The following is a 12,663-nucleotide window of genomic DNA, read 5'->3' as shown; positions in this document are numbered from 1 at the left end:
GGCTCAGATGCTGAGTCGTGTCCAACTCTCTGCAACCCCATGGACTGTAGCCCGCCAGGCTCCTCTGTCCATGGGATTCTCCAGGTAAGAATACTGGAGTGGGTTGCCATTTCCTCCTCCAGGGGATCATCCTGACCCAGGGATTGAACCTGTGTCTCCTGCATTGGCAGGTGGATTCTTTACCACTAACCACCTAGGATGCTCCCTAAATGCCGGTTAAATAAACAAATCGACAGTTGCCTTTTAGTAAACACCTTTATGTTCCAGGCACTTCACTCACAGATTGGATCACCAATCTCAATGCCACAGATGTGTCATTCGCCACAGTTTACAACTCAGGGGACTGAGTTACAGAAAGCCCAAGGTGGACAGGCTGGGATTCCAGCCCAGTCCTGCCTGATGCAACTTCATTGGACCCCCTGCTGTTTTTCATGCAAAGCAGAAAGGAGACTGTCAAAAGTGAAAAGATGGCCTCCAGGTGTTCAGAGAGGGGCAATGAGGAGACAGTCGAGGCTGTAGATTGCAGAAGCCTTTAAGCATTCACTGCCTTTACAAGAAAACAAACACTGTTCATTAAGAGACTGGCCATCAAAACCCAGGTGGAAAACCAGTAGGAGAGCCGGTTTTACAGCTCTTAAAAAACCCACTACCAATTAGTTAATTCTTGCGGGTGGGGAAGAGGAGAGACTGGAGAGGCCCTGTTGGGTAGGTGACAATTCCACACTCACAAGGGGTGTCCTCAGACGAAAAGGTGGCCATTAGTTTACATTTTGCGTATAGTTTTTATTGCCTACTAGGTCAGTAATAATAGTAACAATAGCTACCCATTAGTGATCATAATATCGGCTTCTACCACTTAGTTCTGCAGCATACGTGGGTGGAGGGGCCGAGCAAGGCACTTCACATACAATGCAAGGTCTCAATGCGAATAACAGCCCTGGGAAGTAGGTTTTACTATTCTCAATGTATAGACGAGGTAACCGCTCAGAGAGATTAGCTTTCCCAAGAGCTTCCAGCTTTTAAGTGGAAGATCTAAATCCTAAGTCTGTTCGACTAAAAGCCCCGAGTAGCTGGGCGGTGGGCCCTGTGCCACTCCTTGCTGGTCTGAGGTCTGAAACTGTGAATCTTATTTATTTATGCAACGCTGAACACGTGTCTGTGTGTGTGTGTAATTCACAAACGAAAAAACAAATCCAGGTCTGGGTATCTGTTCTCTGGAAGTTTAGAAGCCTGCGTGGTGGAGAGCTGCCAAAGTCTGTCCTCATTCATTCGCTCCTTGGATCCCGTAAGAAGTGTTTGTGGCGCACTTGGGTATTCCGGGCGGGGCGCTAAGCTAGGGGAGGGGACGGCAAGCCGGCTGCTCCCCAGCCAGACCTGACTTTCTCCGGGGCAAGGGTTAGGGTTCAGGGAAGCAGAAACGGTATGGAGCCTCTTGGGGCGCGACCCGCACCGGCGGCGGGGCGCGGGGGGGCGGCGAGTGGCGGCTGGCCGGGGCGGGCTCCCCGAGGCGGGTCCCCGAGGCGGGCCCGCGGCCTCCGGCGGAGCGTCTCGGAGCAGCGGCGGTGGAGAGAGGGGCGAGGGGCCGCGCGCGTCTCAAGGGCGGGCGGCCGGGCCGGGCGGGCGCGTTAGGGTTAGGGCGGGAGGATTTGGCTTCCCGGCGGCAGAGGGCGCCTGGCGCTGCCGGCCGGGGCCGCGCGCCCGGGCGCCGGGAGGCGAGGCGGGGAGCGCGAGCGGCGGCCACCGCCACGTCTTCCCGGCAGTGGCGGCGGCGGCGCGGGCCGAGGTGAGCGGCGGCGTGAGCCGGGCCGGGCTGGGCGGGGGGCGGCGGCCCCGCGGTTCCCGCCGCGCCGGCCCTGTGCAGAGCCGGGCGGCCGCCGAGGCCCGGGCCCCGAGCGCGTCCCGAGCGCAACTCGTGCCGGCCGCGGGCGGGGGCCGCGGGGCCGCGCGTCTCTGCGCGGGGCCGGGGTCCCCGCTCTGCGGGCCGGGGCCGCGCCCGGGAAAGTTGGGGCGGACCGCGAGCCCCGCGGGCCGGGCGGGAAGTGCGGGCGCGCGGCGGTCCCGGGGGACGGGGGCACGGGGGTCGCCGGAGGCGGCGGGCGCGGGTGCTCGGCGCGTGGAGAGGAAGGGGCGCGCTCGGGGTCCCCGGCTGGAGCCCGCAGGTGCCCGGCGGGGCCCGCGGTGAGCAGGGGGAAGGCAGGCCCGCGGGGGGCGCCGGGGGGCTGGGGGCGGAGTGGACTGGCGGTGGGCTTGCCCCCTCCCCCCTGCCGGGGCGGACGCGGGTGGGGTGGGGGGAGGTTCGGGCTCAGAGTTGGGGACGCCTCTGGGCGCCTGGAGACCCGGTGGGGAGTTCCTGGAACTGCTGGAGGAGGCGGCCGAGCCGCGCTTCCTCTATCGCCTGGGCCAAGTACCTCCCCTCCCCGTCTGCCAGACTCGCCTCCCCGACTGCGGCGCTGCTGTCTGGGAAGTTGATGAGGAACCCCTGAGTGGATGGGATATTTAGGGGTCCCGTGGGCAGTAGGATTGGGCTGCATGCAGTCATAACCGTTGCCAGGAGAAAACGCAGCTCTGACCCCCTCTGAGCCTCACGCACCCACCCCCATTCCCCTCTTCAGCACCAGCCACGTCGGTATTTCCTGGGTTCGGCTACGGATCCGCAAAGCCTAGCAGCCCCTCTGTTCGCAGAGTCGTGGTCGTCCTGAAGGGGCGTAAGACATGGCCTTTGATTCTCGGGCTGAGGCTGGCTATTTCAGAAACAAGTGGTTCTGCAGATGCTTTATTGGAATAATCTGTGTGGTGCCCCTTGACAGTGGAGATGACTCATGTTAGCTTTTTTTTTTTCCCTTCAAATAAACTTTGTATTCAAGACACAAGCTTGCCAGGTCATTTGCAACAGTCATAGAGCTGGAGACCCACACTGCAGGCCTTGAGACCTTGTGCTAGTCCTAGATGTATTAGCAAGGATTATGGCCTCCAATAATGGCATCATCGACTTGATGGACATGAGTTTGAGTAAGCTCCGGGAGTTGGTGATGGACAGGGAAGCCTGGTGTGCTGCAGTCCATGGGGTGCAAAGAGTCGGACACGACTGAACGACTGAACTGATGGCCTCCAGTGCATCACTTCCCCTCTTTGGAACTCAGTTTCTTTATCTGCGAAATGCGGTATACAGAATGAGCTAGGCAGTCTTAGGTGCCAGGAGTAGCTGTTTAAGGGAACCTGACATCTTTTTCCTTGTGAATCTAGATCAGCCACACAAAGTCCACCTCAGCCTATTATAAAGAAATTAGGGTGGACTTAACAAAGCTCAGAAGCAAGAGAGGCTGCATAAGGTAAAACAGAACTGAAAACTAACAATAATTGGTACTGGATTTTCAGTCTGGGTACTGTTCTTATGTGGACAGTTAGCGTATTGCCTGTTCAGCTATCATTACCATAAAGTTGTTAACTGTGCTTTAAAAAATTATGTACGTCTCATCTGTGGACCTGAATTTTTTCTTTTGTTTGAACCTTCAAGCCTGGAGTGGATGTGCAGTGGATCCACTTGGAGCAGCCTTACTTGAAGAATAATACCCCCAGGATCTCCCCTTGCTGTGGGTGAGTGCTCAGTCATGCCCGACTCTGTGACCCCATGGACTGTAGCCCACCAGCCTACTCTGTCCATAGGATTTTCTGGCAAGAATACTGGAGTGGATTGCCATACCCTCCTCCAGGGGATCTTCCTGACCCAGGGATTGAACCTGGGCCTCATGCACTGCAGGATGATGCTTTACCGCTGAGCCACCTGGAAGCCCCTCTTGTTGCCACAGGATCATAGGTTTCCTTCTGTCTGACTGATGCTGCCGTCTGTGTACCACCACACTTCTGTCATCTTTTCCATTCTGACTTGAGAAGTGGGGAGCTGATTCCTGTTGCATGTGGCATTTCTGAACCTCCCAGGTTTCAAGTGAATGAAGTTAATAGGCAAATAGTGCATTAGATACAGCACATTAAAAATAGCTCAAGGTAATAATGTGTCTGCTCCACCCCTATTCCTTAGACCCTCTGGACACCCTCTCAGTAGAAGTTGAGAGGCACTTCCTGGCCATCTTGTTTTGGATGCTGAGAAGTTGAAATGCCATGGCTGGGTCACATGGCACATTCACGGTCAAGCCATGGTGCTGGTGCACGGGGAGGGTTCTGTGTGTGTGTGTGTATTTTATCATAACTGAATGTTCTCTTCCATTAGTAGCTTTCAAATCCATATTGGGTCTCACCACATCATTTTCAGTAATCCTTTTCTGTCAGTTTCTTGTATAAAATTTTACTTTAACTGAGAGCTATTAAGTTAATAAAAATTCTGGTGCTAATAATAGTTGTCGTTTGAGCCCCTACCATGTATCAGGCAGGATAAGATACAGTGGCTCAGCAGTAAAGAATCTGCCTGTGATGCAGGAGATGCAGCAGGGGTCGTGGGTTCGATCCCTGGTGGGGAAGATCCCCTGGAGGAGGGAATGGCACCCACTCCAGTGTTCCTGCCTGGAGAATCCACGGACAGAGGGGCCTGTCAGGCTACCATCCATGGGGTCACGAAGAGTCGGACACGACAGCATGCATGCATGTAATGTTTTGTGATAGTGGAAGAGTAATTCTTTTTTTTTTTTAACTTTTTATTTTGTTTTGGGATGTAGCTAATTAACAATGTTGTATAGTGTCAGGTGAACGGCATAGGCACTCAGCCATGCATATGCATGTACCCCTTCTCCCCCAAGCTCCTCCCCCACGGAAACTTAATTCTTAACTGTTTCTTACAGGATTGAGATATTAAATGCGATCTTATATGTGAAAAGCAATGTGTAAACTGTAAAGTGCCCTCCAACCCGGGCAGGTTTTACCCTAAGCACCCGAGGACTCTGGAAGCTTATGAGTCCATGACTCAGGAGCCCAGTGTCTGGTGGGCCTGGTGTACATGCTGAGCCCTTCACCTAATCCATCTGAGCCTGTTTTCTGTGTATGTAAAATTAGGCTGATAGTATCTTTCTTGCATTAAATGAGATGCACTTGTGAGTTGCAGCAGGTACTCAGTGATGGTTAGCATTCACCCCTTCCTCTCCCCTTGCCCACGGGTGCTTGGAATAATGGGATTGATTAAGTCTTCCAGTAGGAATTGTCCTCCAGGGAAATAGGCTTTAAAGTACGTTTTTGTACTTATAAATAATTCTTTTAGCTTTTGGTTTCCCACTGCACCCTCAACACAGTGAATATTCTGGGTCTTAGCATCATCCGAAAGGAGGGGATTGCTGGGACTGGCTCAGCCTTGTGAATCAACTATACTTCAAGTGAGAATTAAAAGAAAGGCGGGGCTTGAAGCAAACTAGGAGCCAGAGGGAACAGGTCTTTGGTAGGGGCTAAAGATGGATGTGGCTAGTTACCTTTTGCCCGTTCTGTGCAAAAAGGGAAAGAGACTGAATTTGGGGACTTCTGGCTGGAAGGAGGCGTTGTTTGAGCTGTAGTATATGGTGGGAGGGTAGGGAAGCTATGGGCTGCGAAGAGGATGGAAGAGGTGATTTTGACGGTAAAATCTGGACAGTTTGTCATGGGGGAATTCTGTTAGATGAGGATTTGGCTAAATGTGGGACCAATTTCCATCAAGTCCTATGGGATCTCTTGTGGCACTTTGAAGTTTTTGTGCTCCAGGCAGATTTTGACTGGTGGTGGTATCATCATAAATGAGTTTCCATAGTAAGTTGTCTGCGGAAAATGAAATTAAATTCCAAGAGGGTGTTTGTTGTGACTGATGCCAGAATTTCTCTGAGAATTTTATTAAGATTCAGTCAGTCTATAAAAGTACCTCTTAGTTCTCTGAAGATATTAATTAAGAAACAATTTAAAAAAAAACCCAGAAATGTCTCCTTTGTGAGCTTTTGAAATGTAATCTTCCTAAATCTTTGGAAAAAATAAAGTCTAAGAAAAAGTCGCAAGGCCATATATTTTAAAAGCAGGTCCTCCGAAGTGATTTTTTCTTCTCTTCCCGTCTCTTCCCTTCTCTCATATTACTGTGATAATGAGTTAATTTTGGTGTCTTTCACATCTTGGGAGCCTAATTTGTATGTTTATGACCCTTCATCTTTAGATCTCGAACGTGCCTTTGTTCTGAGCTTGCCCGTGTTCTTTCACTGTGAGGAAGTAACACAGCAAGGTTGTAGAGAGCGGAGACTCTGGGGCCAGCCTGGGGACAGGCAGAGTCGTGGTCCTTCTTGGATAGCCGGGGTGTCCTCTGCTGGGCTCACAGGGGCTCCGGAGGTCAGTCGCGTTATTCCCCTGCTCAGATGAGGAGACAGCTCAGAAGCGCCTGCATCCCCAGAGCTGGGGTGGGATGTTCACCCACGTGGCAGCCCTGATGTCTGTGAGTCCAGAGCCAGGGAGGCAGGGGCCAGGCCGCCCTGCTGGCGCTGGACTCCGTCCCGGAGACGGGCTGGGTCGGGGCTATGGTTAGAGGTGGCCCCGGGGGCTGTGTGGAGTCCCCAAGGGGCAGCAGAGGACTGAGGCCGTCAGGGTAACTGGCCCGAGAGAGCATGAGGGTTGGACTCACGCCGTTGAGGCTGGCAGGTGGTGGGGCACGGGGGGTGCTGGCCGTGGACGGTGTTCCGTCCTTAGACCTGAGCTTGAGAGATGAGGGGCCAGGTCTCCGCTCCCCCACTTACCCTCACGGCCAGTCTCGTGCCGCAGGCGGGTATTGATGCCATGTGCAGACTGAGAGCCTCTCTAGAAACTACGGCAGCCTCCTGTGGGCTCTCAAGGAGGAAGGTGCCAGGATAAGCCCCAAGCCCTGCCCTGTCTTCGCCCGCCCACCTGGCCTTCGTTGCCACCTTTCCTGGAGCAGCTCGGGATGGAATTCAGGTTCTCAGACCCCAGTCCGTGAGGGACGGCAGGCTTGAATGTTCACACTTCAGGCGAAACGATCACAGGAGAAAAGCCCTGTGGAGGCTGCCTCCCTGGGTGGAGTCCGCACCCTCCTGCTCCCGGGGGACCCAGCGGGCCCTGCTGGCCATGGGCCTCGGCTCTGGATGGGGGTGGTGGGTAGTCACCACGCATCCGGGGCTGGTTGTTGGGCAAGTTTTCGGGGTGGCCGGCCCTGCCGGGAGGTGAGCCCACCCCCCGAGGGGTGCAGTGTGGTGGGGAGCAGGGAAGCGGCGTCAAAGCCCAGGGGCGCTCGTGGGGCCTGCGTGTCCTCATTGTGCAGGGCCCACCGCCACGTCAGGAGTGCGCTGTTCCCGGGCCCTCTCTCCTCGCCAGTGCCGGCGTCCGTTGCCCAGGCTTCCCATTTTCTTCGCGTAAACACTCGGACTCTTTAGGTAGCTCCTGCTGAGCTCTGGCCCGTTAGTTAGGTCCTGGCTTTTCTTGGGCCGCATCCTCACTGCGAGGGGGCTGAGGGTCCCTGCTGGGCCTGCCTGCTCCCGGCTTCTGCAGGCAAGGCCTCGCCTCGGTGAGTCACGCACAGCGACTCCGCTGCCCCGCCGTGCGGGGGACACCCCTTCCCCCCAAGACGGGGCTTCTGTCCCTTGTCCTGAGGGTGGTCGCCTCGCTGTGGGCTGTTCCAGTGCCCCGCGTGTCTGCTGCACTGACGGGTTCCTGTTCCAGTGGGAGGAAAGCACCTGACCTGGGGATGTCAGCTGTCAGCCTGCCTCCTGAACATCGTGTCCTAAGCAAAGCCCCTCTTTTTCTTTTTGCTGTGTGTTTAGCTGTGTATTTGTGTGTTTGTTTTAGTTATTATTAGGAAGCAAACAAGGTCTTTATCAAATCTTTAAATTTACAGACATGTTACTATGGGCAAGCAGAAAGAGTAATTGTGTTTACCCAAGAGATCACTGATTGATCTCTCCTTGTTCCATGTGGTTCTTGTTCTGTTGGCAGAACCCTCTGATGTGTGTACTGGTTAAGCTTCAGTGTTGAATGTGAAGGGAGGCTTGACTGGTTGTTTAGAGGGAGTTGATGGGTGGATGCTGGGCTGCCAGCCCGGCTGTCCTTGGAGCCTCAGGAAAGTGGCTCAGATGGTAAAGAATCCACCTGCAGTACACGAGTGGGTTTGATCTCTGGGCTGGGAAGACCCCCTGGGAAAGGAATGGCAACCCACTCCAGTGTTCTGGCCTGGAGAATCCCATGGACAGGAGCCTGGCGGGCTACAGTCTGTGGGACTGCAGAGTGTGACGCAACTCAACGACTAATACGTTCCCTGCTTTCCCTTTTTCTCCAGCTTCACTTGGGAGTGGCTCTGCTGGTGACAGGGTGACCTCCCCTCTGCTGTGGGAAAGGGAATCCCCCTTCACCCTGGTTCTCTCTTTCTTCTCATCCCGTGGGGTGAGAGGGAGGCGAGTCTTGGAACAGTGGCTCCTGGAGCCCAGCGGCTTCGGGGGGCAGCTGCTGCCCCCACAGCGCTGCCCAGAGCTCTCTGCGCCATCTGCCTTGCCCTTCCTCCCCGTCGACCCTGATCCCGTGTGTCTGTGGCTTAGAGATTGCACTTGAACTTCCTTATCCATTCTTGTGAAGACCTTGGAGTGTGGCCCCAAACTCCTTCAAATTGCTGTGGCAGCTTCTGGCCAGAACACAGACAAATCCTGTTTTGGTGGTGGTGGTATTTTTCAATCAGTTTGTTGCCATTTTTCTAAGGGATACACAAACTTGTTACCCTCTTGCACCCCACCCTCCCATCATGATCAGTTTGTTGGCCTTTTTCTAAGCCATACATGAATTTGTTACACTCTTGCACCCACCCTCCCATCACTTAGTGAAGTCCAGCAGCAGATACAGAGTTCTCCTTCCCCTGGGACCCCTCCCTCAAAGGGCCCCTCCCTGCTGACTCCTCAGCCATGACCGATTGGAACTTCAATCAGCCTGTCCAGATCCAGAAACATACAGTCTTGTTTCTTCTGTAAGCATAAATTGGATTGCATCATATATATTGTTTCATATATATGGATCTTTTCATATAATGGATCTCATAGATCTTTTCATGCATTCTTCTTTCTTTTACTTTGTCTACAAAATATTTTATAGTATTGATGTATCATAATTTATGAGTCAGTCCTCCATTGATAGACATAATCTAACTTGTTAGTTTTGCTATTATATCTTCATACATGCATACTGTTACACAAACATACTGTTAGGCACACATTCTCTAGGAGTGGAGTCAGTATGCCACAGGTTCCACATGTTTGAACTGGTAGAGCGAATCCCCATGCTGTGCTGTTGAGGGCTGGGCGGGTTTAAAGCACCAATAGATAATGAGGCCGCCCTTTCCCCGTGGGCTGCCGTTCTGCCAGACGATAGAAATGGATAGTGCTTAGTAGGCGTTTCACCATCGCTGGTGTGGCTATGAGACTCACTTGACTTTCGGATCTTTCTTGCGGGGGAGGCGTCACGGCCCTGGAGAATGGGGACGCTGAGCCCCCAGGACCACGGCTCTGCTCAGGGTGTCCTGCAGACAGGGGTGGGAACGTGGCAGTGGAAGCAAGTGCTCCTGGTTTCACGTTCTCTCCACTTTTCCCAGAGGCTGGGCACTGTAATGGATTGTTTTAATTCTGGCGTGACCTGCCAGAGTCTTTCTGCGAGCCTCTCCCCAAGGAGGCAAGTGCTTGTAAGCAGCGCATTGATAGCAGTTCTGTTCTGCGTAGACGAGGCAGAGGTGCCAGGCCAGGGAGCTGAGCTAGGGGAACGCATGCCAGAAAGTCAGACACTCTGGCTTTGTTTGGCACAACCTCTGTTCCCCGTGTGAAGCAGCACCCTGCGGCCGGGCTGTCCCTGCAGCAGGCGGTGCCCCTCCGCCCCCTCCTGGCTCGCTTGGGAAGATCGTGACGGGCAGTCCCTGAGCGGCCTGGGCAGGCAGAGGGAACATCTGGAGGCCTCACCGGGCCTTTCCCTGCGGACTGAGCCGCACAGTGGACTTTGGGAGGCTCGGACTTAATGACAGTGCCCTGCACCTGCCGGTCAAGGAAGGCCAGGAGGCAGGAGTGATGGAGGCGCAGCTGGGGTGGGAGGAGGCTCCACTTCCTGCTCTCGTTCTGTCGTTCGTGGCTGTGTGACGTAAGTGAAGTTGTCTTTTCTCCCAGCCTCGGTTTCCTCATCTGTAAACCAGGATTAATATCAGGACCCACCCCACAGGGCTGTTGCGGGGATTCCGAGAGTCACGTTTGTAAGGATCAGCACACTGCCGGCACGCACTCAGCAGTAGTAAGCAACTACTACTTTTGTTTATATTCTCCTTTCCTTAATGGTGGTTTAATCACTAGGTCATGTCCGACTCTGCAACCCCATGAACTGTAGCCCACCAGGCTCCTCTGTCCGTGGGATTCTCCAGGCCAGAATACTGGAGTGGGTTGCCATTTCCTTCTCCAGGGGATCTTCCTCACCCAGAGGTTGAACCCAGGTCTCCTGTACTGCAGGCGGATTCTTTACGTCTGGGAAGCCCCTTTCCTTGTGTTTCTAAATGCACGAATGAGTGTTGCCGTCGGTAAATGTGGTAGTGCACATCGTCTGGTAACGTCGAGGAGGATACAGGCAGAGCCGGGTCAGGCGGGGCTGTGGGAACGCTGCGGGGTGGAGGGTTCGGGATTCTCTTCCTGTGCCAGCCCTGCTGTGGGCTGTCAGAGCAGAGGCCCCCCTGCTTAGGGTGACTGGGTCCTGCGGATCCTCTTACAGCCTCTCCGCTTTGTTTCTGAGGCCGAGCCGGGCCGTGAGAGGGGCTGTCCAGCCGTGAACCTGGTGGCTCAGCGTGGAGTTGGGACAGGGCTCTGGGCTTGAGGCTTGGGTCTGTTTACCCTGTTCTCCACGCCGGGTAAATGGGCCACTTGCTGCCTCTTCTAGCTGCAGGAAAAGAGGACCACGCAGTGTTCGGGGTGCCCTGCAGAGTCTGTCGTCTGCTGCTCCGGGCCCCTGTGAGCTGAGATCGCTGCAGGGAGGGCCAGCAAGTGCAGCCCACAGTGGGGGGCTCTCGCTTCGCCCCCTGCCTGGTTGCGCTCCCAACAGCACCAGCCCTGGGGTGCTGTTACTGCGGTCTCCTGCCCTGACCGCGCGTGTGTGTGCAATGCATGCGGGTGCAGTGGCACGCTCTTCTGAAGTCCCTGCTGTTTTCTGATGGTTCCCGCAAATGGGAGAGGCCTGCCGGCTGAGTGTGGGCAAGGCTGTGCCCAGGGTTCCAGAGGACCCTGGCTGCCCGGGTCCGGGGGCAGAAGGGAACCTTGGTGCTGGGGGAGCCCCATGTGTGCGGGGGAGGAACAGAGCCGCCCGCCCGGTGGGGACACAGGCGAGCCCGCAGACCGCAGGGCTTGCAGAGCTCTGGGTGCTGTGAGGCCAGGCGTGTGTGTGTGCCAGGGTGTGACTGTGGGGCGTGCAAGCACAAGTGCCCTGCAGCGCGAGCCAGACTTCAGAGCAGCGCTCAAAGAGCACCAGAGGCGCTGCCCTGCGTCAGCTGCTGGACGGCTGTCCCCCGGCTCCCGGGCCTGAGAGGGCCTCGCGGAAGCAGCCCAGGAAGATGGGCCTCGCTTGCGTGTTCACCAGCAGGCCGGCTGGCTGCCCTCACTCTGCAGGCGAGGACATGGCCCTGGGGTGGCCTGGGTCGGGTCGCGGCCCTGCCCAGGGGGCGCCTGCACTTTTGCACCCCACTCCACGCGCGTGCTCCCCGAGGGCTCGCGTGGCCGTGGCCCGCTCAGCGCCCGGAGGAGCTCAAGATTGCTTCTCTAAGGAACCAACAGGTCTCGATTCAGTTCCGGTCCTGGCTCTGCTGTCTCTGAGTGGAGCTGGGACACGGGCCCCTCAGCTGTGCCCTCTGTAGGGTGGGCGCAGCCCCCCACCTCACTTGTAGGCTTGTCTTCATTCACTCAGACTCTGTCCAGCAAATACATGTTTTCAGGCGGACACTATTCCATGCGTTGGGCATTTTGCATTGAGCAAAAGACAGCAAAATCCTTTTCTCGTGGGGCTTAGTTTCTTGTGAGGGGCAACAGACCATAAATAGCTGATCACAATTCATGGTACACGTCCCAGTTTCCTAGTGTGCTGCAACAAAGGACCAGCCAGATGGCTTAAGCACCAGGACCTTGTTCTCTCACTGTCCTTGAGTGAGAGACCTGTCCCTTGATCGCCCCGTTCCTGGGGGTGCCTGCGTCCTCTGCTCCCTTCCTCCATCACCGCAGGTGTCTTCCCTGTGTCTGTGGCCCCTCTCTGTGTGCCGGCCCCTCCTCCACGTGGCCTTGCCCTGACCGTGTACATCTGAAGGCCCTCTCTCCAGAAGGGGTCACGTTCTCAGCTTGCAGGTGGCTGTGGGTTTGTGGGGACACTGGTGGACCCAGAACAGTGTGTGAGGTGGGGATGGTCGCTGAGACGTCAGGGGAGCGCCTGGGCACGGGGTGGTGAGGCGCTGAAAGCGGGTCCAGACAGGCCTTGCTGAGCAGTCGTGTCTGAGGGGAGTTGTAGTGTGAAGGGGACGCTGTCCAGCCATGGAGGCCTCAAGGTGGACGCGTGCACCTGTCGGGCTGGTGTGGGGGCGCGAAGGTGGAAGTCGTGTGTGTGCGTGTGTGTGTGCATGTGTGTGCGTGCGCATGCGTGTGTGTTTGGGGGGGGGGGCTTTTGCCCCCGTGGGATGGGAGCCAGCGTTGAGCTGCAAGCACAGTGAGCATCACCGGCAGGTGG

General features: G+C 55.7%; 1 protein-coding gene across 1 annotated transcript in view; it reads left to right on the top strand.

Moving 5' to 3' along the window:
* Positions 1-1,422: 1,422 nt before the first annotated feature.
* Positions 1,423-12,663, top strand: part of LOC122706538 (translation initiation factor IF-2-like) — an 84,562-nt gene continuing 73,321 nt past the window's right edge. Inside the window, exons 1-4 of the mRNA XM_043921790.1 lie at positions 1,423-1,562; positions 1,665-2,178; positions 3,244-3,329; positions 3,515-3,594. Coding sequence (XP_043777725.1) covers positions 1,423-1,562; positions 1,665-2,178; positions 3,244-3,329; positions 3,515-3,560 — 786 coding nt within the window. The 3' untranslated portion in view covers positions 3,561-3,594. The remainder of the gene's footprint in view (positions 1,563-1,664; positions 2,179-3,243; positions 3,330-3,514; positions 3,595-12,663) is intronic.

Source organism: Cervus elaphus, chromosome 2 (assembly GCF_910594005.1).
Source record: "Cervus elaphus chromosome 2, mCerEla1.1, whole genome shotgun sequence".
Taxonomy (NCBI): domain Eukaryota; kingdom Metazoa; phylum Chordata; class Mammalia; order Artiodactyla; family Cervidae; genus Cervus; species Cervus elaphus.
The sequence above is the reverse complement of the archived record's forward strand: the minus strand, read 5'-3'. Positions and strand labels throughout refer to the sequence as shown.